The sequence below is a fragment of the Pteropus vampyrus genome, unplaced genomic scaffold (genome assembly GCF_000151845.1).
Source record: "Pteropus vampyrus isolate Shadow unplaced genomic scaffold, Pvam_2.0 Scaffold323, whole genome shotgun sequence".
NCBI classification, from domain to species: domain Eukaryota; kingdom Metazoa; phylum Chordata; class Mammalia; order Chiroptera; family Pteropodidae; genus Pteropus; species Pteropus vampyrus.
The window spans coordinates 1,152,860-1,175,628 of NW_011889104.1; the positions used below are offsets into that span (position 1 = coordinate 1,152,860).

Consider the following 22,769-nt stretch of genomic DNA (forward strand, 5'->3'; position numbering starts at 1 on the left):
GTGTAAAGCAGATGTGCTAACTGCTACACTACAGAACCATGTCCTAGAATCATTTTTCTTGAAGTGATTCTCTGTAAATGGTAGAGTCCTGCCTACCATTTGTGTCCAGAGTTAACAAATGCTGATCTTTTGCCCTGTGTACCTGTGAGAAAGCGATCAGATATGGTTACTGGCCCCCCTACCCCTCTCTCCCAGCAGTGATATCCTATACCCTTTCTTTACATCCCCTTTCCTTTTTGCATCTGGGTACTGCCGACCTGGGCAGGCCCGCTTTGTTGTCACGCTGCAGGCAGCCCAGGATGGGTCTCTGCCTCCCCTGTGGCGCATACATATCTAGTAGTTTCCAGTTGTGCCTCTCACCTCCACCTTCACGCTGAAGACATGCTGAGGCGCTTTCCCCGTTGTAGGCAAGCAGACCATGGGCTTCCCTCTCCTGACGTACCGGGACCGGTCAGATAACAAGCTGTACCGCCTGCAGACCCCGCAGAGCCCCCTGGTGAGGCCACGTATGTACGATCACTACGACATGGACAACTACCCGATTGGTACCAACGCCATCGTCGCTGTGATTTCCTACACCGGCTACGACATGGAAGATGCCATGGTGAGCTCTGCACCGAGAGCAGCTCCCTGCAGGTCACCACGCGGCCAAATGTCACGTGGCCCTTCCACGTCCCAGTCACAGCCGCGGCGCTGCGCATGGGCGCTAGATGTTGGGGCATGCATGAGCCCTGCGCATTTCCAGGCGGGGCTGAGACGCATCCGGGCAGGGCACCTGGGTATTTCCGCCTTCAGCGTGCGTGCATAGTCAGAGTTTAAGGCGTTTGGAGGTGGGTTTCGGTAGTCAACCCGGGTGGTGAGGAGTGCGGGCCCTGAATCGAAAGCTGATCGGCCATCCAACGCCCAGCGTACTGATGACCCATCTGCTCTGATGACCCATCTGCTCTGAAAGCTCTCCCTTGGCACCCGGCCTATAGATTAACGGCCCTGTGACCCCACAGGTTGTGAGCAAGGCTTCCTGGGAGCGGGGCTTTGCCCACGGCAGTGTCTACAAGTCCGAGTTCATAGACCTCACAGAAAAAGTCAAGCAGGGGGATGACAGCCTGGTGTTTGGAGTCAAGCCCGGGGACCCGCGCACGGCACAGAAGCTGGACAGTGACGGGCTGCCGTTTGTGGGCGCGTGGCTCCGCTATGGTGACCCGTACTTCAGCTACGTGAGCCTGCACAGTGGGGACGGCGCCGTGGTCCTCTACACGTGAGTCGCAGGAGTCTGGCAGGGCATTTAGGGGAACAAGTGGCACTTGTTAGTGACTCTGTGGTGATTGAGTGTGCTTTTCCCGGGTGAGACCACGTGTTGTCTGTCGTCCCACCTTTGATTTTCTACTTGTCACTCTTACAGCTAATGGAAGGCCCAGTTTATTTTAAAACTGTTAGTCAAACTTGGTCTTCCCCGTAGCAGTGGTGTGGGAAGGTTTCCTAGACAACACGTTGGCTTCATCAGGGCTCTTATTGAAAATACTATTTTAGTTCTGTGGTGAACGGAGCCAGCGCCGTCACTTCTGGGCACTGTCAGGGATGCTAGCTCTGTTCAGACTGGAAAACAGAGCTCAGCCCGTATTGCACACACCCATGTGAGGAACTGACCATCCGAATGTCACTCCCATGTTTTCTAGGAGCAAGGAGAGCTGCATCGTGGACAACATCAAAGTGTGCAGTAATGACGCCGGCACGGGGAAATTCAAGTGTGTCTGTATCACAGTGAGGGTACCCCGGAACCCGACCATCGGAGACAAGTTCGCCAGCCGCCATGGGCAGAAGGGCATCCTGAGCAGACTGTGGCCGGCAGAGGACATGCCCTTTACTGAGAGTGGGATGGTCCCCGACATCCTGTTCAACCCTCACGGGTTCCCGTCGCGCATGACCATTGGCATGCTGATTGAGAGCATGGCCGGCAAGTCGGCAGCCCTGCATGGGCTCTGCCAGGATGCCACACCCTTCACTTTCTCAGAGGAGAACTCAGCCCTGGGGCACTTCGGCGACATGCTGAAGGCTGCCGGCTATGCCTTCTACGGCACTGAGAGGCTGTACAGCGGCGTCAGCGGGTTGGAGCTGGAGGCAGACATCTTCATAGGTGTGGTTTACTACCAGCGCTTACGCCACATGGTCTCTGACAAGTTCCAGGTCAGAACCACCGGGGCCAGGGACAGGGCCACCAACCAGCCTGTCGGAGGCCGGAATGTGCAGGGTGGGATCCGCTTCGGGGAGATGGAGCGAGATGCCCTTTTGGCCCACGGGACGTCCTTCTTGCTCCATGACCGCCTCTTCAACTGCTCCGACCGCTCGGTGGCCCACGTGTGTGTCAGGTGTGGCAGTCTGCTGTCTCCGCTACTGGAGAAGCCACCCCCCGCCTGGTCAGCCATGCGCAACAGGAAGTACAGCTGCACTGTGTGTCAGCGCAGTGACAGCATCGACACTGTGTCTGTGCCCTATGTCTTCCGATACTTTGTAGCGGAACTGGCGGCTATGAACATCAAAGTGAAGCTGGATGTTGTCTGACCAGGTGTGCCTTTTGGTCAGCGAGCTGCCAGGTCAGAATGAAAGGGAACCCCCCGGATGCATGTCTAGGTTGCTGCAAAGTCCTCAGGTGGTTTGTGCTCTGACCAGGCCTGGCCTCTGGAGTGGGGACTGCCAAGGCTGAGTTCCACTCGTAAGGTTCCCATGTCCCATAGGGACCCTTCTAGAACAAGGAAGGTGTATGGGAAATAGTCCGACCCTGGGTGTTTGTCGCTTTCAGCAGGCTGTGGCTGTCACCATCATCGAGAGCAGAGCGGTCCAGTACAAACGTCACACAAGCCATGTGTGATTTTGTATTTTCTTACATCTACCTTAAAGTAAAAGTAAGACAATATTTTCAACAGCTTTATTGAAGTAATTGGTACAAAACGCTGCACATGTTTAATGCACATAATTCCCGCCATTGGGAGAGTAAACACCACCTCCAAAAACCTGTGTCCCTGCCCCTTTGGCGAATGTGTGTGAAACTGACGTCTGCTCTCTTAGGGAACTCATAGGTGGACAGAGCAGCGCTGTCACAGGTACCACGCTGCAAGCAGATCTGTGCACACTTGCCCTGTATGAGAACTTCACACCCATGAACAGCAGGTCACTGTGCTCCCGTCCCCAGCCCCTGGCTGCCACTCTTCCATTCTGCTGAGTTTGACTATTTTAGATGCTGATGTGACTGACTTGTTACAGCATAGTGTCCTCAAGGCTTATCCATGTGGGTCTCATTTTTTAGGCTGAATAATCCATCATACGTATGTAATACATTTTTTATCCATTTCCCTCTTGAGGGACATTTAGGTGGTTTATCTGAGAAATAACGTTAATTATTTCTCAGGAACCAATTAATATAGCTACTATAATGTAGGTATTATAGCTATTTAATATAGCTATTATAAATATAAAATACCATTTGAGCATGTAGTAAATATTAAAACGTATTGAGATATTTTACATTATTTTTTCACACAGTCTCTCAAAACCAGTGGCTGTTTCTTCTGTGTTCCGCTGCACCTTGCAGTCCAGTGGGATGTCTGGGCTGTTCCATTCTTAGCTCTCACAGCATTGCATATACTTGTGTGAGTATCAGATGCTCTTTGTTGTGAAGAACTTTCCTAAGATTACTCTTTTCTTAGTTTGGGTTTAGGTGTCTGTCACTAAGTATAGGCAGATAAGGCTAGATAGAAAAAGTATCCCAGGTGTATCCTGGCTTTGTTTCTTGAAACTCTTGAAAAAAACAAGGAAAAACACCTTGACTCTCTCGGCTGATATCCCCGTCAGAACCCAATCTGGACTGCCCCATCCCACCCCAGTCCTCACGCTTCAGCCCCACAGCTGTCTGTCCAGGTTCTCCCAGTATTTTTCAGCAGCACTAAAAATAGTAAAAACAAAATTTTTTAGCTTTTATTTTAAATTACAGATTCACAACAGAGACTGATATTGGGACAGGTTACAGAGCTGACTCCTCATCAGTTTCACATGTTCTCAAGTAGGGGGATCTGTTCACTGTTGTCACCAACACAAGACAGCTGTTCCGTCTCCACGGGCTGCCATGTGCTGGTGATCCCTTATATCTATCTGCACCCAATCTTTAACCCCTGGCAACCATGAGTCTGCCCTCCATTGCTGTAATTTTGTCATTCCAAGAGTATTATATAAATAGAATCATAGTTTGTAACCTTTGAGATGCCTTGTCCATGTGACATAATTCCCTGCAGTGCATCCAGGCCATTGTGTATATCAGGCATTGGTTCCTTTTTGCAGCTGCTTGTCCTCCATGTGTGGGTGTAGCAGTGTTCAACCAGCCACCTGCAGAAGCACATTGTGGTTCCCTGTTTTGGTGGCTACAAATAGAGCTGCTCTGAACATTCATGAACAATTTTTCTGTGAAAGGACATTTTCATTTCTCTGGGACAAATGGCCAGGAATAAACTTGCCGAGTTTAGTTTTAAAAGAAACCAGCAAACTTTTCCCAGTGGCTGTGCCATTGTCCACCCCACTATCCTGACCTGCACTTGATAGTGGTATTTCCCTGATGGCTGATGATGTTGGACGTCTCATGGGCTATCAGCATCTGGGCAGTGACTGACTCTTTTGCTTATCTTCTAAGTGGCTTGTCTGCCTTCTTCCTGGACACACAGGACCCTCAACCCCACATCACCTAGACACCTGACCCCCAGAGTGTAAAGGCCAAAAGGCAACCAGAAGTCGGGCTCGCATGTCATCCTTCCCAAGGGCAGTGTTCCCATTCTAGGGACTTCATGGTGCCTACTTACAAGCCCAGCCCTGTGAGCCACTTCCTGTGGGAACCCATGTGACGTACCTGGACTTGGGGATGCAATTCGGGGACAGGGCCTGGGGCAGGTTGACTTCCTTGTCCCAGGAGAGGGACGGCTGAAGACTCGGTCTACATTCGATGCCACGAAGTCCCATGTCCCTTATCCCTTCCTCCCACCCAAAAGACACTTGAAAGGTTTTGCAGGAAGGAGAAGGCAGGGGCCTTGGGTGAAAGGACTTCCGTGCATGTGTCTCCAAACCTATCTCCGCGGCCGGCTCAGGTGTTGCGCTCAGGGACAGCTGCACAGACCCGGCTCTGTGCCCCAGGGAAAAGTGTCATTGTCACACCCATTTCACAGACAGGCACGCAGAGGCTCCAGGTGTCAGTGGCCCTCAAGCAGCTCTGTCTGGAACGCTGCGACAACTGCACTTGGGTTAGTTTGGCCAGGGTTTTTGCATGCTCGCTGCGGTACCGGTGCCCGCTCCGACCCGGAACACTCACGCCCCGCCTCCCACCGCGGGGCAGCCCGGACCCAGCCTTACCGCAGATTAATACCACACCAGGAGGCAACGCAGAGGAGCCTGGATGAAAATTCCCGTCCCCGGTTTCTAGGCTTCCGCTAGGGGGCGTGCCTGGGTAACGCAAACTAGGACACGGCTCTGGGGTGACGCCCCTTCCGGCTGGCTCCGCGCACGCGCAAGAGCCAGCGTCCGCCGCAAGGACGGCGAGTGCATTCGTACAGCAGACGGCAGCAGGGCCCCCAGCCAAGACTTGAGAGGCAAATGTAGAGGGGCCGCAGCAAAGGATAGACGCGCGCCACTAGCTACAGTCGGGTGATGGAGCGTGTGTTACTGTGCCCGCGCTCGCCTTCGTGTCGAGGCACTGCCGTACTTCCCATTATTTCCTGTGAAGTGTGGGGATCGCCAGAGCAAGCCGGAAATAGAATAAGGCTACCGAGCCAGACGGGCCGGATGTTCCTGTCCAGGCACCGCCATTACAGGCTACGGTTGGAAGTGGCTAGCGGGGCGCAGCCGTTGCAAGTGGGGGCCGGAAGTACAGCATGGCGTCGCCATTGCAGATCGGGGCGGAAGGAGAGTCAGGACGCCGCCATGATGGTTTGGTCGTTTGTCCGCTGTGCGACTGACGGGAAAAAACGAGGTAGGAGGGCTGAGCTGGGAGGCTCCATGACAATCTAACACCGGAAAAGGCGGGCGCACCTCCCTGACTGACTCCTCGGCAACGGCCTCATCATGTGAGTAGCGGGGGCGCATGCCCAGCGCTTGCCGCACACGCCTTCTCTCCGGTGACCCGGACCTAGGCCGGGACCCAGGAGGAGGGGTCGCATCTGTTCTTGTTGATCCCCATCCCCGCATGTCCAGACCCGCTCCCCCGTGAGAAATGAAAACTTTAAGGTCCACTGACACCCAAGCCGCCCCCAGGATTCCAGGCCCAGCCTTGGAACTCCACGTTCCGCCCCCCGGGTCACTCCACCTTCCCTTCGGGATGTGTCCCGGACCCCAGGCCTTAGGGACAAGCCCATGGACTCATTCCAGATCTGTCCCCAAAACTCAGCTGTAGGGCCACTCACTCTTCCACATCGTGACCCACCAGGGCCTCATTCTCAGATCTCCGCTCTAAGACTAGTCAGGAGATCCTCCCTGGGACCCCAGACCCCACCTCTTGGATTCCTACACGCACCTGCGGCTCCTGCCCCCGCCCCGTCCATCCCTTCATCCACCCCCTCCTCTCAACTCTAGGTCCTGCTTCTAAGACCCTGCGGGAGGTGGGGTGGGTGAGGATGACCGCGCTCCATAGCCCTCTGCCAGGACCCCAGATTTTCGTATACCTGTTTAAGGATCCCCCTACCTCCCTCATCCCACCCGGTCATAACTTCCTTCCCCTCCGTGCCCTGCAGGCAGGCAGCCCTGGAGGTCACTGCCCGCCACTGCAGCCGGGAGCTGGACCAGTATGGCCAGTGTGTGGCGGCCAAGCCTGAGTCCTGGCAACGGGACTGTCACCACCTCAAGATGAGCATTGCTCGGTGCACGTCCTCCCAGTGAGTGCAGGACAGTGCGGGGGAGGACAGTGCGGGGGAGGGCATGGCTGAGGGCCATGTCTCCCAGGTCTCCCTGCAAGGCGGGTGGGCCTGGCTGCGGCACCTGCTCAATGCACTGCAGGTAGTGGGCAATATAGGAGACAGTGCGGGGTGGGCAGTGCGGGGGTGTGGGAGGACTGTAGGGAGCGGATAGGGCTTGTACGAGCTGCTCAGCAGAGCCTAGATGCCCGTGGTGCCCTCTCTTTAGCCCCATCATCCGTCGGATCCGCCAGGCCTGTGCAGAGCCGTTCGAGGCCTTCGAGGAGTGTCTCCGACAGAACGAGGCAGCCACCAACAACTGTGTAGAGCAGGTGCGCCGCTTTCTTCAGTGTGCGGAGCAGGTGCCACCACCAGGCCCACCCACTGTGCAGGTAGAGACCTGGGGTCACTCTCAGGCCCACCTCCCCACCCGCGGCCTCCTGAGTCCCTGTGCTAAAGCCTCCTACTTACAGTGGTGGGAGAGCATTAAGGACTGAGACTAATGATACCACTTCTTTGCTTGGCACTCAGTGGTTTCCCGTCCACTCTGAACAAAACCCCAGGCTTGGCAATGGTGCTTGGTTCTCCCCAGGCGACCTGTCAGCCCCTCCCTCATTGTCACCTGTCCTCTGGAGTTGCCCCTTAGCCTGGTGGCAGAGGGTGACCATGAGTTAAGGGTCTTAGTTTTTCGTGGATATGGCTGTAAAGGCAAAGGTCGGCTCTACACCAGCCCCTGTGGCACCCTGTTGTCAGCCTTGCCTGTTCCTACAGCCCCATCTTCTCTTGGGCCTCCCTGCTTCTCTTGCCCCTTCCAACCCACTGGTTCTCTGTGACGGTCCCTGAGAGTCTCCAAGGAAATCTGACGTGTTCCACAGGCCCAGTCTCAGCTCCTACGGCCCCCTCTCCCCTCCTCGCCTCAAGTCCCGAGTCCCCAGCTGCCAGGCTTTTATCCAACTGTTTCTTTTCACCTGGACTGGTTCTTCTGGCTGACTCCTTGTCCAGCTTAGCTGTCATCTTTCTCAGAAAACCTCCCCGATGCCCCTGCCCTGCCCAGGCTTCACAGTCCCTGAGCTCTCTCACCATGGCTTATGTGTCACCGCCCTGTAACTGCTGCCCTCCCATTGCTTGCTTCAGAGGTCCTGTCGCCAGGACCTGTAGTCGTGTGTCATGAGGCAGGGATAAGTGAAGGCTCAGACCCGAGAGCCACCAGTGGTAAGGACTCTCCATCCTCCCCAGGAAACATTCAGCAGTGACCATGTGCTAGTCACACTGGTTCCCCATCGTGCTGATAATGTTTCTTTCCTTTAAGGCCTTTGGCATCTGAACAGCAAAGACCCTACCTTCCCACCTTAGGGCCAGTTGCTCCTCCCCATGTTCCCATCTCACAGAACATGATATGCTGACACCTCCTGGTCACGTAGCAACAAAGTATCACCAAGACACTCGCATTTCTCTCTGACAGCTTTCTTCATAGATGTCGTCAGGTGACATATTTTTGTTTGTGTATTGCCCGCCCCTCCTTAGAGGCGGAGGTGTGCTTTTTGCATCCGTTGCTGGTTCCTGGTACCTGTGCAGTGGCTGGCACACAGCAAGTTCTCAGTACACAGCAGAGCTGCTGGTGACAGTCCACTGTGTCCCATGTTTACGTGACAGATGGCCAAGGCTGTCACCGGACACTGTTTCCCTAGAGGGTGTGCATTAAGGGCAGCCTCTGCTGAGTCCACAGCCCCCTGGTGGTCCTGGGCACAGAACAGGCTGGTAGGTGTCGATGTGCTTTTCCCACAGACAGAGCCACTTCCTGGCATCTGAGGATACTTCGGACTATAGCATACTGGGCAGGAGTGACTGGCGCTTGATGCTCCCAACCCTCAGGAGTGGCCAGATGCCATCCTGAGGGCCCCAGACGTGGGCTTGGCCTCTGGATGTCAGAACTCACAATAAATAAAGACGCGGAATCCCAGGCATTGAGTCCTGCCTTTGGCCTCGAGGGTCCTGGGAGCTGGCCTGGACAGAAGCCTCTCCTCTGTGCCCCAGAATCACCAAATATTCTGAGGACGTGCCCGTCTCCAGTGCTAAGACCATCCTTCTATCCTGTTAACTCTGTCAACAGCCATTTCCTATCCCCTTGCTGCGTGGACATGGGATAAGCCCTTCTTCCCTGCCATGCCAGGACTTGCGAAGTCTGCAGGTGTTTCCTTGAGGCTTTGGGAACAATAAAACACACCGCTTTTCTTCCCGAATTCAGAGCCAATTGAGCAATATATGGGGCATTTGGGGCCCAGTCCCACTGAGACTTCTGGGAGCCTACACAGGACACCCCTCAGTCAGCCTTCCGGGGGGCAGCTTTTAATCTGTCACTGAGGGCTGTTTTCGTGGGTGCCATCTAGCACTCTACCTGCTCAGGGGTCCAATGTCTCCTGCCCTGAGCAGAGAGATTGGATGCGCTGTGCTCAGCATACAGAAGTGTGCAGTCAGCCTGGGCGGTGGCTTCTTCCTGTCCCTCGGCAAGTGACGGGTTCTGTATCACAGCTGGTGTGTACAGGCTCCAGCAGGGGCAGGTCTGCGGGAGGTCCTCCGTTTAGACCAGCCACTCCCCCAGAAGAGACTCCAAACCTCTGAAAGTTGGAAGTGACCGGTCAGTCCTGACTGGGCTGGCCATCTGAGCTGGAGTCTGCCCTGGGGCGGGATCGGGGGTGGACTTTGAGACTAAGACAGCAGTCAGACACATGGCAGTAAGGTGGAAGTCCAAATGTCAGCTGGGGACAGCGCAGGTCAGGCCTGTGGTTCCTAGAAGGCTGGGGGTCTTGGCGGCTCTTGTCCCCGGCCAGGTTCCCTGGTCTGCGCAGTGTGCCCTCGGGCTTCTGTGTCTTCAGTCAGCCCTACCTTGCCCGGCAGGTTCTGAAGTGTGATGAGAAAACACCGGGCCCAGGCCCCACTTGATGGCTGGGCTAGCTCCCTGTGTGAGGTTTGGTGCCTGAGAGTACACTGCTGGTGGAGGCAAGTCCAAACCAGGGACAGCACCTCACGACAGCATTTGGCCATGAGGAATTTTCACTCAATTTTATCACAAAGACTTCCTAATGTCCATTCCTGTGTCTGTGTTGGTAAGTTGTATTTTCCTAAGAGTTTTTCCCATGATCTGAATTTTCACATTTTCATAAATTTGTTGAGAATACCACGATTAAGATCTGTAGAATCTAGAGAAAGCCCCTTCTGCGTTCCTGGTGTTGCTTGCTTGTACCCTCTTCCTTTGTCCTTCCTCAGTTTCAACAGGGCTTTATCGACTTTATTACTCTTATTGCAGCATCTGCTCTGGTTTTGTTGGCGCTCTGTGTTGTGGGTGTTTTTATCTTAGTTCTCTGATTCGTTACTGTTTTTCTTCAGATTTCATTTTGTTTTCTGCCTTTTTGACATGAACATTTAGCTCACTGTTTTAGCTTTTTTAAATATTTGCACCCACATGTCCCACAGAGCATGGCTTGCTATTTTTCTTTTTTCACTGATTCCCAGATTAGAGAGTTGAAATTGTATTTCTTAATTTCTAAACATGACGATTTTTTTAGCTATCTTGTCGAGTTGTAATTGGTTGGAAACATGTTTTATATGATTCCAATCTTTTGAAATACGGTGAGACTTCATGGCATCTGGTCAGTATTGTTAATGTGCTCAAATGAATCCTTAGTTTGTGGTGCACTGTCTTCGCTTAGGGCCCCCAGAAACAGACTATACACGAGGATTTGGGAGATACTCCCAGGTGATATTAGAGGATGGTGGGCAATGACATAGGGCATGGAAAGCATCACGGGAGGCATGTGTTGTCAGGCATTCATCACTGTGGGTAATAGTATGGTTCTCTGGGGACAGAAGGCTTGCTTTGCACTCAAGGGGTGGGAGGCTATTCATACACTGCCCTCCCAACAGCCAAAACGTCAGTGTCATGAAATGCGAAAGAAGTACAGGGGACAGTATGAACTGGGAAAACGCCTCAGCAAGAAAAATATCAATAACTTTAACCCAGCAATTCACTATCTAGAAGTCCATAATAAGGAAATAATTCTAAAAATCAGCAAAAGATTCAATTACAAGGGTTTCACCACATTGTGGTTTGTAACCATGGCAAAGGAAGGGACGTAATTATTTTAAATATAGGGCTGGGTCCATACACTTGGGAGCACCTGTGGAGTAGAACAATGCAGTCATCCCAGGAAGAGACATTAACAGTGTTTGGTGACGTGCCCCACCCATTCTCAGTTTCGTTCAGGTGAAAAAAAATGTGTGCAAGAGCAGCCAAAACATTTTTGACAAAGAAAAACAATGAAGGGGGCATATGTCATTCTGACATCAGAACGTGGCACAGTGATCGGTGTGGGGAGGGGTGCAAGTACCTGTCCACAGGTGACGGAGAAAGCTCATATGTAGAAGAGACCTGAGCAAGTTAGAACCAGAGGCTGCTCTGGCCATCATAACTCGTGACCCAGCTACCTGAATGGTCACTCAGGCCTGAGACTGAGCCAGGAGCCATCTCAGGAGGAAGGTTAGAATGTCCTTTTAGAAGGAGTCGGGTGGCTCTGGGGACCTCCCGTGTCTGCTGGGCTCACGTTACTGCCAAGGGCAGCTGAAAGGTAGCCCAGGCTGGGGCTAAAGGGCTGAGGGTCAGGACTCCTGGGACACTGGCTGTGGGGGAGGGGACGAGGAAGAGGCTGGAGGTCCCCTCAGTTTTATGTAGGAGGGAGCAGACTTCCCCTGCAGTGACCAGGATCGGGACAGTGGGTTCTAGTTAAATAAAGATGCTGAGGGTGGGTAGGCCTGGGCTGGGTGGGGTATGGGAGGATGGTGTTTTGGGCTGAGGCTCACAGAAGTACCCTTCCTGTGTCTTCCAGGTCTCCTGCTTGGTCTGTCCGGGGTGGGAGGTGGAGTGTCAGAGGTGAACAGTAGTCCCCAGGGTGCGGGACAGGGCAGATTCTTGAGTGGGGGAGACAATCCCTGTGCCAAGGGAAGAGGGTCCTTTGGTGGAGAGTGCAGAATTCAACACACGCGCCAACATTAGAGGCAAACGGGGAGTTTATTAGAAAAGGGGTGACACTCCACAGACAGCGTGGTCTCCTCTCAGGCAGGGAGTGAGAAAACCTAAGACGAAGACAGTGAAAGGGACTGAGTGTTGGGGAATTCAGTGTATATGTCATTCTTAGTGTTCGTGAGCTACATTTAAAGACTTTGCTTAAAAAAGAAAAAAACTTTGCTTACCCATCTTTGATGTGGACACACAGTAGGAAGGGGAGGGGGAGAGTGTATAGCGGGAAAAGGTAAGAATGCCTAGCGTGAACTGCCTCCTGGCTGTTCCCAGCCTTTAATCCTTGGGTTCTCCATGGTTTTAGCTGAAGGGATGAATGATTTTATTTTGTGCAGGGCACCACTTAAGGATTCCGTTTCCCCTTCCCTGGTGTGGGGAATGGCTTGTTAACAATCCCAGCAGGAATATTCCTTTGTTCCGCAGGTGTCCTCCCTGGCAGCTGCAGGGCTGACCAGCACAATGCAGTCTCTGAGTGTAGCTGAGATGACATTTTAGTTTTCTGGCTACCTCCCTACATCACCCAGACCTTACGTCCTAAATGGAGGTGGCATCACTGTGTGGCATCTGAATGCAGTTCTGTACCCTTGGTTGGTCTACTGCCGAGGATCCTCTGAGATTTTTCTCCCTTACCCAGACTTGCTCTCGGGGCCCCTCTCCTTGGCCATAACTGGAGGGAGAGAGAGTTCCACCCAGGCCAGGGCTGCAAAGTCCAGGCCACTGATGACTGCTGCTGGTGCCAGGGGGAAGCCGTCCCATGCAGCTCGGGCAAGGCCACTATCATGCCTGGGGCTGCTCTTGGTGGCATTTACAGTTGCCCAGTGTCTTCTGCTAGGATAGTGGTTGCCCCTTGTCCAAAGACCCCTCGTGGACGCCTGAGACTGGGCAGTACTGAACCCTACGTATACTTTGCTTTCTCCTACACATGCATACCTGTGATCAAGGTTATCGTAGAACTCAGCACACAGTAGGAGAGTAACAGGAATAACTGATGCTCAAAGAGGATGATTGTGACAGTCTGCTGTAGTAGGGTATGTGGGTGCTGTCTCTCAGTATCATCCTGTCCTGCACATAGGCATGGACACCCTGGACAACGGGTCAGCCACGTTCTGGGCGGGAGGTTTCCCTCACACTACTCAGAATGGCACACATTTAAAAATGCATTAATTTTTTATTTCTGGAATTTTCCGTTTAATGATTTCTGACCATAGTCGACTGCAGGTAACTGAAACTATGAGTGGTGAGACCCAGAAAAGGAAGGATGCAGGATCCCGTGCTTCCATTGTGCAGCAGCCAGTTGTGGTTTCCGTGGGGCAATGGACACGGCCACCTCTTCACTCTTACCTGTACACTGGTCTGTGCCCCCCATGTGGTGATGTCTTTGGTCTATTATTTCTATGAGAGGCAGTTTTAGAGGCTTCTGCTTCACCTGTCCTTACAGGCCAAGGGCCATGTGGGGTCGTCTCACTGCCAAGTGTGTCCTCCCCCGTTAGTCTATGGATGGGAAGTGACCGGTAGGTGGGTCCAGGACGCTCTGTGCCAGGCACGCAGGCCACGCTCTCCCCAGCGCGGTTCATGGCCATGGGATGGCACCCCTCACACCAATACCCTCCTCTTCAGACCTGCATCTGTCTCCCTCAATGCAGTGCAAAGACAGTCCAGTCCCATGTCTGCCCCCAGCACCCGCTGGGCACCCTGACCGCATCCTCCTGTGGTTCTTTGTTGTACATTCCCCCTTGTCTGGCCCAGGACCCTCCTGTCAAGTGGCCGAACCTGCCCTGGACACAGTCACTACAGCTGCCAAGGGTCAAGCACAAGGCAGGGCCTGGAGGGTGTGGAAGCCAGTGAGGAGACAAAGGGTCTTTTCTAGATTAGACAGCTCACCACTTCTGTGGCGAGAGGCAGCATGAACAGTCAGAGGTGACAAGACATGGGGCCACATGAAAGCAGCATGGATGATGGAGGCTGCAGCTGTGCCCTAAGGGGGAGGGCCTGAGAGGTGAACCCCCAGGTGGCCCAAGCCCCCCTTTCTGTGGAGAGGCCCTCCGAAGCTGCAGAAGTACAGTTGGAGGGTGAGCAGGTCCACCCCCGGGTATGTGTTGACTCCCCCACACCCAGCACCGTGCCTTTCACGCTGACCCAGCAGGCAAGGTTGGTCAGAGGTGGAGTCCACCTGTCCTTTCGTCTCTCAGATCGTTAAGGCACCCATTTCTGCAGTGGCCCAGGGGGCACTGGTTTGAGAATTGATTTGAGTTTATTGCTTTGGCTACAGGAGGCCCTTTCAAGGACCTCATTCGGCCACTTGCACCATGACAGACCTCACCCCTTGGTCAGGGGAGGAGACCCTTGGCAGGGTGGGCTCTGGCCCCCTGGCCACTCTGGTTGGTGTCACAGGGCTTCAGGGGTGAGGCTCAGGGGCAGCTCCCACACATGTGGCTGTTGGTGAGATTGCCTGATTGCCCGATTGCCCCTCTCTCGTGCCAGCCATTGATCAGGCAGGATGCTCAAGGCCCTGGGCCTGTTGTCTATTGGTGCGGCCATGGGAAGGTTATGCACTGAGTGCCCTGCCAACCACTCATAGTCCAGCCCAAGGCCACCAATGCCATCCACTTCCTCTTCTGGAAAGCATAACAAGAAACAGAAGTATGGATCACTGTCAGCACCTCAGTTACTCGCTTTGTGCCTTTTAATGATTCCTCTTTTGTTTCCAAGTGCTGCTGTTTTTAACAGCACACGATTTAGAGACAGGAGTTTAGGATGAGGTCAGCCATTGGGGTTGAGTGAACATTCTTCCACCACAGATTGGATAGTCTCAGGCCAGAGGGTCAGTTGGCCGGATACTTATCTTCAGATAATTGAGCTATAAGATTTATTATTTCCTTTGTAATATGTAACCTGCATCCCTGGTTTGGGTTTAATTTGAAAGAGATATTCAGACACCAGCAGGACTATACCAGACCTGGACTGGGACCCCGGCAGGCAGGCTGCGACCTGTGAGTGCATCTGCAGAGCCGGGGCTGAGGTTTGTCAGAGCTTGGGTTCTAGGCTCTGACCATGGACCAGGGTGGGGCCTAAGGCCTGTACTTCCATCCGGCCCACAGGTGCTGCTGGCCACAGGGCGCACTGGCAATTATGGTGGAGTGTTTCAGCATGTTTGAATAAAGCCAGAGCAATAGTCACAGACTCCGGCCCAGGGTGGGCGAGGCCTCCCAACACCTGCTTCAGAGGGTCTACAGCTGACCCGCGAGGCCAGCCCGCAGCCCCAGGGACACCGTTCTACAAGAATCCAGAAGAGGCAGAGAAGTAGGGAAGGAGGGGGTCAGGCATACTTTTCACCGACTTTCGCCTTTGAACTTTGCCTCCCAATGGTTAAAAACAAGACAATAGCCCCAAAATGGAGTCCGCCATGCTAAGCCCCACTTCATAAACCAAGACTTAACTGAGTCTCGGTGTCAGCTTTCCCAGAGATAGAACCTCAAACCCGTCACCACTGTGTCGCTGGTGAAGCTGTGAGAGCCTGAGCAGCCCAGGAGATGGGCATGTCTGCCGAGGTCCTGGTGTGGCCATGGCAGCCGTGTCCTAGGCCCAAGGCCCCTCCCCAGGCTGACCCAGGGGTCCTTCAGGCTCCCGCCCATCCTACCAGCCCCCTCATTTACCAGGGCCAAGTAACAGCAGTTAGTATTTATGGGGGAAGAGAGACCGTCTTGACATCCAGCAACTGAAGGCCAAATGAGAGTCCAGGTGTCCTAAGGGAGACAGAAGACAGGCTCACAAAGAGGGAGAAGCTGTGAACCAGTTCTGACTGATTTGCCAGCATATCCATGGGAGGTATTAGAGGAATTAAGCAGACGCTTCAGCCGGTTGGCCACCGGACAGGCTTGGAGCAAGGGAGCTGGGCAGGATGTGTTTCTAGGGGGACTTCAGGAGAAGGGATGACAGCTGGTCACTGCCGTCCTGAACAAAGCCACAGCCCTTCCTACCACAGTCACTGCTGAGCTGCTTGATCACCAAGTAAATGTGCACCGAGCACATCCTGCCAGCGCCTGTGCCAGAAAAGCCACTTTGCTCCTGGAGGGCATCTTGTCTTGGGGAAGCAAGATCCTTCTGTGTGGCTGAGTAAGTGGCTGCACTTGGGTTCACAGGCACCCCTCTGTCCCCATCACTGCTTGGTGGAGGGCCGCAGAGAGAGGCAGGCCCGGGAAGCTGCCTTGGAGCAAGGTGGCAGGAGCTGCTGGGTAAAGAGTGGTGACGGGTTCAACAAAGCTCAGCCACCTCCTCACGTTGCACAGACACCTCACAATTAAAAACCTAAGACAACAAACCTGGCCTCAGGGTGAACTTGGGCCCTCAGAAGAGGCTCTTAGTACTGGACTCCCTGGGAAACCAGTAAGAATTGCAGGTGACACCCTACCCAGGGCCAGGCACTGGGAGCCCAAATGTGACCTGCATTGCTCCCAGCCACCAACCCTGGGGCCTTGGAGCGCCTACCCACTTGCTGTGCCCCACCCTGAGCACACAGTGAGTGGCACAGCATGTGGAAGGGCGGTCACCCCGTTCTTAAAAGTCATTCCGGCAGAGCAGCACTCCAGGTGGGAAACTGTCAGAACCCATGCATTTAAAGAGGGACAGTGAGCATACACCTTGGGTAGAGTACAAAGGGCTGACTGACACTGGCTTGGCCCCACAAGCCCTGTGGTCTTGGGCAATGACTAACTGCTCCCCAGGCTGCAGCAAGGCAGGAACAAGGAGACATGCAGGGAGCAGCTGATATGTAGGAGGAAGTGGGAACCTTCTGGGGTGACCACGCAAGCCCACTGGCTTCAGCACACCCCTTCAGAAGAGGGGTGGTGACAAGCCAGATGGAACAGAGTGCTCTTTCCATTGGGAAATAAAGCTGGTGGACAGAGGAGGCCCTGCTGCAGGGGTCCCTGGACGGACAACTGCCTGGGTTGTGTCCTGTCAACAACGGTGGCAGGGAGACTTCATGAAAGTGATGGCTTAGATGGGTGTGGCCCCTGTGAGGCTGGTTGGAAGTGGGGTGAAGCTGGGGTGGGGAAGGCCGAGTGTTCGGGGAGTGAGAGCTGAACTTGGGAAGTGGGGCAAGGGCAGGGCATAGGAGGGGTCAGGCTAAGGTTCTCCCTCACCATCCCCCACATTCTTCTGTGTCTTTGCTTTTCTCCTCCATGTTCTCTGTCCCCACCTCCTCACAGCAGCTGGTGTCCTTCTACCACTGGAGTGGTGCCTAAAGGGGCTCTGCCAGTGCTTCAGATGACAGATGCTGCCAGCAGGTGGGGGGGCAGGCTGGGGAGCTGGGGAGACATGGTTTGACCTGGTCTGGCTGGCTTTGGGGGCGAGAAGGAGGGGCTCTGGGGAGTCAGGAATGGGAGGGGTTTGGGGTGCATCATAAGTGGGTGGATCTTTTGGGGGTCAGGAGCAAGAGGGGCTTTAGGGTGGTTAGGAGAGGAGGGGCTTTGGGGGTGCTGTGAGTAGGAGGGACCTTGGGGGGTTAGGAGGGGACTTTGGGGGGTCAGGAGTAGGAGAGGCTTGGGGTCAGAAGCGGAAGGGTCCTTGGCGGTCAGGAGCCCTCTCTTTAGATACAGCGAGAAAAGCTGCTGCAGGTCAGACCTCACAGGAAGCTGGAGCAGGTGGGAGCACCTGACAGCAGGGGCAGCACAGCCACGGGGTGAGAAGCGGAGATGACACCTATGGGCACTGGGGCCCGCTGCTCCCTTGACTCCAGGCCAAGAAAACTGGGTCACCTGCCCCCATACCACCAGATACTGCCTCTGAAGCAGGTCATAGAATGACTGTGGTGGAGGTGCCGGGCAAGATTCTCAGGGCAGTGGCTCTGTGGGGGGTCTGGTCTGGCTCACACAGCCCCCTATGATGCTACACCCACCCTCCCTTGCTCCCTTTTTACTGCCTGATTTTGCCTAAGCGGGAAGGGGAGCTGAGTGCTTCAGACCCGGTTTGTACAGACTGCAGTCTTGGTGGGGTCTAGATGAGAGACGCTGTCCCCCTTCCACCCATCCACATGAGGGGCCTGGTAAGGTTGGAAATGGAAAGTGGAAAGTGGGGAAGGTGATGACAGGAGCTGGAATGAGGCACCCATCTGGGAGGGGGCCAGCGCCCCAGGAAGGACAGATGGGCTTTGAGGACGTGACGGTGCCTCTGGTGCCTCAGAGACACGCTGTAGTTGGTGACCCTGAGTCAGGAGAAGGTGCGGCCTGCTAGTGGAGAGAGAGAGGCTGAGGGTCTTCGGTATGAACATGTTCCATGTCCTAGTTGATGAAGTTAGAAGTTAGAACTGTGGACCCAGGGTCCCAGGGAGACCTGGGGTTGCGGGTGTGGAGGAAGTCTGCGCGGGGAGTCGGGGCGGGGGCGGCGAGCACATGTCCCCATGGACAACTCTAAGGCCACGACCAGCACTTTCTATTGCAGAGGCTGTGGGAAGGGTTCACAGGGCCAGGGACAGAAGGAGAGCAAGGAAAGTGATGGATGCCCACGTTATCTCAAGGAGCGTGGGGCACACAGAAGTGACAGTGGGGACAAGAGGAAGCACATGGGTTTTGAAGGCAACAGGGATGTAGACAGCAGTGAGAAGTGCTGACTCTGCCGAGAAGACCAGAGAAAATCAGAGGAAGGGCCCCGCGGGAGGCGGTGCAGATGGGCATGCCTGTACCCCTCAGTCTGGGACCAGGCCCTGGCACCCACTGGCCCTGGCCTTAGGTCTGTGGTATCAGCGGAGGGAGGCCAGACTGTCAGCCAGACTGGGCACTGACTGGGACCCAGACCACCAGCAGTGACTCCCCCTCCTTCTGCCCTGGGTCCTGTCTTCTTTCTCCATCAAAGGCCCATCAGAACCTGCAGTTAGGAGTCCTCGGTCTAGGGCTGTGAACCTTGGTGCTGCCCTTTGGTGGCCATTTTAGGAGCCCCAGGCACAAGCAGACAGATGGAAGTGAAAGTGGGTAAGGAGGAAGGGAGGGTGAGGACTGACCTAGTCATCCCAGCTCTTGGCCACAGGCACTCAGCCAGCCTTCGCTGAGGTGTTGAGCTACCACAGAATTAAAGGTCTGAGTCGCCAAGGCTGGCTCCTCAGGGCCATGTCACCCACGCTGGCCCCACCAGCAACCACCATGCCAACAGGCTTGTGGAGGGAGGACTGGGCACAGCCAGGAGGTGGCTGTGAGGGTGACCTCAATGGAAAAGCAAACATACGCCCCAGGGAAGGGGGTGCTGGCGGCTGGGCGGGGAGGCTCTGGAGACTGGCGGGATGATGGCAGAGTAAGGAAAGAGGATCTGATGCAGCTGGGAAGGACAGTGGGAAGGCAGACATAGGTCCCTGCAGGAATGGCAAGCACAGAGTTGGAAGGAAAGGCCTTTGCGGCTAAGTGAGGGCTGGCGTTGATACAGAAATGTAGGCAGGCTGTGAGACCCCCACCACGCGTGGCCTGAGGCAGATCTGAGCACCCCAGCCTTGAAACTGCCACTTTCTCTTCTGCACTGGCTGGGTGGGCATTTATGCTGGTGCAGTTTGGTGATGTTACACAAAGTGAAACTTCTGCAGAGTGCCTGGCCCAGCAGGTCCCTCACACTAGAACATGCACAATCTGGGCTGTTGTGCAGATATTAAAAGATGAGAATCAGGGCTCTATGTGCAGAATTTCTAAGACACACAAGGTCAAGAGAAGGAAGCAAGCCGCATGCCTGTGCACGGCATGATCCCATTTCTAACATAAGAAAAGCAGCATCGACACCTTACATGTTTGCATGTGCCCATTGCAGGAATTTTTTTTAAGCCACTTTATTGAGGCGCGACTGACATGCGACCATTTATGTGTATCTAATGTATATAACGTGATAATCTCACAGAACGGTTAGCGGTGGTTATTTTGAGCATTAAGTTAGAAAGTCGGGGTCCTGAGGAAGGCCACTTTTGACCAGGTACTCCTCTGTGTAGTGTCGTTCACGACGAGCATGGATCATTTCTATGACCATTTTGTGAACTGAATACTCAGAACCCAAGTCTGGTCAATATGAGTTCTTATGGGGTCAGTGGAGCAGAATGTTTGCAGTGAGGCTGCCCTGGTGAGAGGAGTTCTCTCCTCCTTATCTGGCCAGACAGCTCCGCCCCATGAGTCACTCTTGCGGTTTAAATCTGGAGGCAACAGGGGGCAGGAAGGACAGTGGGCTTGGGGTCATTCACTCACCCAGTTCATCCAACACCATTGTGTCTAGATTGTGCCAGGCCCCCAGGCCCACTCCTGCTTACCTAAGACCAGTAAGAGCACTCGAGCATGCGCTTTGTCTAATCCATTTGTGAAAGCGAAATGGAACAATGTGTTGAAGGTGCCTGGAAGAGAGTGAGAGCCCTATACCCAAATTTAAGGTTTTCATGAATCATCGTCAGAGGCTTTATGGAAGGTCACAGTTAAAAATTCAATTTCCTGCAGATGGTGCGTGTATGGAAAAAATGAGCAGTTCTGAAATGGATATATTTTGGGGTCATAGTAAGTGAGCAGTTCTGAAATGGATATATTTTGGGGTCATAGTAAGTTGCCCTCAGGAATAAAGTCTCTTTTGGAAAGTAAATCTAGGAAGGACATGTGGATGAGACCAGCAGTCACGGGAGGATTTCACCCTAAAAGATGGCAGGTGTAGTTTATAGGAAACCCAGAGCTCCCAACCCCAGTTAGTGTCCAAGGTGGTGGGTGCTTGCCAAACGCCAGGTACAGCGCTAACCTCTTTACTTGCTTGGTCCTTGTTGCGGCTCCGCTATCCACAACTACAGAGAAGGGATGAGAGGCTCAGACAGGTTCAGTGACCTGCCCAAGATCATAGCAGTAAATGATAGAGCTAGGGCTCCACCCCCAGCGCCCAAGCCTACATGCCCAGCCGCTCCCAGGCCAAAGTAGTAGCAGCACTTGCTCACGAAAATAGGACTTGATAAGAAAAGGTGCTGATTTTTCAGCATCCAACTGAAAAAACCACATGTTAATATAGTTTCTAAACTTCCCAGATAACAAGAATCTCTATTGTACAGCCATGAGCTGCACAGCAATGTCACAGCTGTCATGACGTCACTACCACATGATGGTGGACCCATAGGGTTACAGAGGAGCTGAAAGAGTCCTATCGCCTGGTGATGTCCACTCATTGCTCACATGTTTGCGGTGATGCTGGTGTGCACTCACCTTCTGTGCTGCCAGTCGTATAAAAGTATGGTGCATATGATTCTGTGCGGTGCGTAGTACTCGATCGTAAGTGGTTGTGTTATTGGTTAGTGTATTTACTATAACTTTATCATGATTTAGCATGTGTGCCTTCTATTTATGTATAAAAAAGTGTGCTATGAAAGTGTGCCGTGTTTTGCTGACTGAAGATGGGGCAAGAGAGAAGGAAACTGCAGAACCCCCAAGAAAATGCACAGAATGCACAGCGAAGGGGTTGGCAGAAGCCTTTGCAGACCACAACAAGCTCCTTACAAAGCATGATAACATGGATCCAACCTGGAAAGGTTTTCATTAATAGAGAAGATTGTTCACCGTGCTTTATCCGCTCACAAGCAAATCTGTGATGAAAACAGAAACAAGTCAAACAACCACCAGGGACATACTTCTGGGAAAAGTGACACCTCCTTGAGAAGAGCCTCAGGCAGGTCCTCAGGAGGCATTCTACAAGGTGGCATTGTTGTTACAGGAGGTGACAGCTCCACCCTTGTTACTGCCCCTGAGACCTTCTCCTGGGACAGGATGTGGAGGTGGGAAGCCCTGATATTGATGACCCGACCCAGTGCAGGCCCAGGCCAATGTGTATGTGTTAGTTTGAAAGTTTCAAAAGCAAAGGAAAAAAAAAAAAAAACTTTTGGTAAAAAAAGCTTTTAGAAGAACATATCTTTTCATTTTTTACAGCCTTACAATGTGTTTGTATTTTAAGCTAAGTGTTATGAGAGTCAAAGAGTTAAAAAATTATGTAGTAAAAAAAGTTATGATAAACCAAGGTTAATTTATAGAAAGAAATTTTATGGACGTAGTGCAGCCTAGGTGTGCAGTGTGTCGAAAGCCTGCAGTCGTGCACAGTCATGTCCTTGGCCATCACTTCATCACCCTCCCCCACTGACTCAGTAAACAACCTCCAGTCCTGCCGGCTCCATCCATGGTGAGTGCCCTTTGCAGGTGTCTGTTATGTTAAACTGTATTTTCACGGTACCTTTTCTGTGTTTAGATGTGTTTAGAAACACAAGTACTTACTTATGTTGTGTCATAGCTGCTGTAGCACTCAGAATGGGAACACATGTACAGGCTGGTAGCCAGGAGTAGCAGGCACCCTACACAGGCTGGATGTGCAGTAGGTCAGACCATCCTGGTTTGTATAGGTCATTCTGATGTTCGCACGACAAGATCACCTAATGACGCGTTTCTCAGAATGTATCCCCATCATTAAGTGTGGCTGTGATGGTGTCCCCACCTGTAACATGCACATGAGTCGCAGGGGCTCATGTTGACACACGGGTCTGGGCGGGGCCCAAAGGCTTTAGTCGGGCTGCATGCTTCCTGGCTGCTGGCTGGCTGACCACACTGGGAGGAGCAAGGCCCTAGGCAGAGGCAAGGGGATCTCCAGCGTTGGAAACAGATTCCCCCACTGAAAACAGAGAAAGTGGGTTCCGCTCAGAACCTCAGTCTCCCATGAAGCAGTCCCCAACAGTGGAAGCCTCACTTTGAGCCCCCAAAGACTTGGATTTCTGGGTCTGCAAAGCTGAGTTGCGGGCCCAGGCACTGGTCACTGCC

At 53.4% G+C, this 22,769-nt stretch overlaps 2 protein-coding genes across 9 annotated transcripts in view; both read left to right on the top strand.

The window, feature by feature from the left end:
* The window catches only part of POLR1B (RNA polymerase I subunit B), a 21,650-nt gene extending 18,119 nt beyond the window's left edge, over positions 1-3,531 (top strand). Inside the window, exons 14-16 of one of the 2 annotated variants that reach the window (XM_011377862.2) lie at positions 408-604; positions 1,002-1,255; positions 1,674-2,556. In XM_011377862.2, coding sequence (XP_011376164.1) covers positions 408-604; positions 1,002-1,255; positions 1,674-2,556 — 1,334 coding nt within the window. Of the gene's footprint in view, positions 1-407; positions 605-1,001; positions 1,256-1,673 lie in introns of both variants that reach the window. The other variant, XM_011377860.2, reaches the window with a different exon arrangement.
* A 2,018-nt stretch (positions 3,532-5,549) lies between these two features.
* CHCHD5 (coiled-coil-helix-coiled-coil-helix domain containing 5) lies at positions 5,550-21,858 on the top strand. 7 transcript variants are annotated; one of them, XR_002776755.1, is made up of 5 exons: positions 6,099-6,252; positions 6,756-6,896; positions 7,144-7,306; positions 9,810-10,018; positions 21,328-21,858. XR_002776755.1 is itself a non-coding variant. In XM_023521921.1 (4 exons), the coding sequence occupies exons 2-4, from the start codon at positions 6,868-6,870 to the stop codon at positions 8,562-8,564; spliced, it is 318 nt and encodes a 105-aa protein (XP_023377689.1). In that variant the 5' UTR covers positions 5,550-5,998; positions 6,756-6,867; the 3' UTR covers positions 8,565-8,693. The 7 variants fall into 7 exon arrangements, 6 of the variants coding, with proteins under 6 accessions (XP_023377689.1, XP_011376166.1, XP_023377688.1 ...); XM_023521921.1 differs by lacking the exons at positions 6,099-6,252; positions 9,810-10,018; positions 21,328-21,858 and adding exons at positions 5,550-5,998; positions 8,439-8,693; XM_011377864.2 differs by lacking the exons at positions 6,099-6,252; positions 9,810-10,018; positions 21,328-21,858 and adding exons at positions 5,559-6,092; positions 8,439-8,693.
* The last annotated feature ends 911 nt before the right edge of the window (positions 21,859-22,769 follow it).

Bases quoted from the DNA above. Each gene is read 5' to 3' on its own strand.
- CHCHD5 (XM_011377863.2), top strand. The intron at 6,897-7,143 runs GTGAGTGCAGGA...CCCTCTCTTTAG, and splicing joins GCTCGGTGCACGTCCTCCCA to CCCCATCATCCGTCGGATCC. The intron at 7,307-8,438 runs GTAGAGACCTGG...GCCCCTCCTTAG, and splicing joins CAGGCCCACCCACTGTGCAG to AGGCGGAGGTGTGCTTTTTG.